Here is a 2,532-nt window from a genome sequence, read left to right on the forward strand (position 1 = left end):
TCATACAACTCCTCATCACTGTCAAAACTCCCAACCATTAGCTTGTCCTCATCTGTGTCTGATGACAAATCACTGTCTTCATATATTGCCTCATCCTCAGTTCCATCTATGGCATTTGAAATCTACAATCACTGTATAAGACACACCCAGTTTTTAGACCCCAAATTTTTCAGAAAAAAGGTGCGTCTTATACATAGGTAAATACGGTATATAAAATGAGCAGCACAGTTGTCTGCAATCCTTGGGATAGTATATCTAATCTCTTTAATGCAGTCTTACACAAAATGTTTAAATTTCAACAAATATAAATGCTGAATGTTTAAAACCATATTTTTCCTGGCTAATAATGAAACAAACGTTCACTAGTGGGAGTAGCCAGCATTGGACAAAGAACGTCTATTCTGAATATTACTAAATCCTACTTTAAAAAAGAAGTTATACATTTATATGGTATGATACCCTGGTGTTAAAAATCTTTAAAAACATAAAGTATCTGTTCCTATAAAGCAACACAAAATTAGCCTGACAGTTTTCAATAGGGCAAGATATAAAATTTCTATACATTTAAAGTACTCATTTATAGTTTACATTTAGAGTACACCATTTAAACTATTCCAGAAGGCATGACTTTGCTACGGCGTTAGACAGTTTGATACTTTAGGTAGTTCATCATTAAAAAGAAATAAAACAAAACTCCAACCCCACCCCCAAAAACAAAACAAAGGAAACCCCATGCTGTAAATATTAGAGTACTTCCAAAATGACTCCATAATAACCCAGTTGGCCAATCAAGAAAGGTAGTGATAAAGCAGATCTGTGGAACGAAACCTTATTGTCAACAAACAGACCTTTGTGAATCACCGCTGTAACTGTAGCCAGTTTAAATGAGCAAGCCTCTGGGATTTGGGTGGTTACAGGATTAAGTGTCAACCGTGAACGAACAATATCCCGGTTTTAAATACAAAGGATGCTCAGATTTCAGTTTAAATCCCCAGCAGGCATCTCAAAGACTGTCACTTCCCAGCGGTCCCGAGTAATAAAGACTTCTACGGGTATCTCTTAGGAGGAGCTCGGAGCCACGTAGAGCAGCATCTCTTCATTCTAAACCTGTCCCCAACCTTCCATCTTTAATAAAGCAACATTCTTTTACCTGCGGTAACGCCTTCGCAATTAGACTTAACTACTGTCGAAGCTTCAGTATTCCAGCCGAACTGGCGAAAAGGCTAACCTGCTATTACCAGAAAGTCAGAATTTCGACGAGCTTAATCTCGGGTCTGCGGGGCCTCCGACGTCCCAATACAGGACACTGACTTGGCTTAGGTACCCCAAACCACCGGGAGCGCTGGCAGCGCTCCCCAGCGCCCCGACTTCTCCACGTCCCCACACTGGCCCCGCTCTCCTAACCTCGAAGGCAGTCCAAGGCCCCGGCAACACTGCCCCGCCTCCCGACCCGCTTTCCCAGGCGACGGGCCCGCTTCTCACCCTGGATACCTGCTTCCCGTTCCCCATCCACTCACTAAGGCGCGCGGGGCCGGAGTTCCAGAACGGCCGTATCACTGTTCGGGTCTCGCGCGGAGCCAACCACGAGCATTCTCACACAACCGCCGGCACAATTCAAATTCGTCCACTTCCGTCCGCAACCCGGAAGCAGCGCTCAGCCGGGACCCTGGAGAGGCGGAACCCGCAGCGACGCGGGAGGTGGGGCCGGCCGGGCGGGAGGTGGGGCCGGCCGGGCGGGAGGTGGGGCCGGCCGGGCGGGAGGTGGGGCCGGCCGGGCGGGAGGNTAATACCAACATGGGCCAGTGAAGCGACATCCTCCACAACTAGACTGAAGAACAAAAGGACAGCAACTTGTCTGTTCCCCTTCCCTGATTCCCCAAAAATGTTAAAAAAAAAACACAAAACTCCATGCTAACACTAATCCAAAGAAAACAAGGGTAGCTCTATTTCAGACAGAGCAGAATTCAAAGTAAGGAAACTTACCAAAGATAAATAAGGGCATTACATAATGACAGAGGCGTCAATTCCCCAAGAAGGTATAACAATACTTAACATGTATGTACCTAACAATAGAGTGTTAACTCTGTGAGGAAAAAACTAATAGAATTGCAAAGAGAAAGAGAAGAATCCACTACCTTAGTCGGGCACTTCAACACCCTTCCATCAAAAATGGATAGATTCAGAAGGCAAAAAAATCAGTAAGGACATAGTTGAACTCAACATCATCAATCAATTGGATATAATGGGCTACTTCATCCAACAACAGCAGAATACACATTCTTCTCAAGCTTACATAATACATTCACCAAGATAGACCACATTCTGGGCCATAAAACAGACCTTAACAAATTTAAAATAGAAATCCTGCAATGCCTGCTCTCAGACCACAATGAAATTAAAGTAGAAGTCAATAACAGAAAGATAACTGGAAAACCCCAAATGCATGGAGATTAAACAACACACTTTTAAATAACACGAGGGTCAAAGAAGAAATCTCAAGAGAAAATACAAAATATTTAAACTAAATGAAAA

The 2,532-nt window shown here is 43.7% G+C and overlaps 1 protein-coding gene across 5 annotated transcripts in view; it reads right to left on the minus strand.

The window, feature by feature from the left end:
* The window catches only part of G2E3 (G2/M-phase specific E3 ubiquitin protein ligase), a 56,227-nt gene extending 54,597 nt beyond the window's left edge, over positions 1 to 1,630 (minus strand). For 2 of the 5 annotated variants that reach the window (XM_019654288.1, XM_019654287.1), the window contains exon 1: positions 1,518 to 1,630. In XM_019654288.1, coding sequence (XP_019509833.1) covers positions 1,518 to 1,591 — 74 coding nt within the window. In that variant the 5' untranslated portion in view covers positions 1,592 to 1,630. Of the gene's footprint in view, positions 1 to 1,482 lie in introns of all 5 variants that reach the window. The other 3 variants (XM_019654290.1, XM_019654291.1, XM_019654292.1) reach the window with 2 other exon arrangements.
* Between the last annotated feature and the right edge of the window lie 902 nt (positions 1,631 to 2,532).

Source organism: Hipposideros armiger, unplaced genomic scaffold (genome assembly GCF_001890085.2).
Source record: "Hipposideros armiger isolate ML-2016 unplaced genomic scaffold, ASM189008v1 scaffold_218, whole genome shotgun sequence".
Lineage (NCBI taxonomy): Eukaryota > Metazoa > Chordata > Mammalia > Chiroptera > Hipposideridae > Hipposideros > Hipposideros armiger.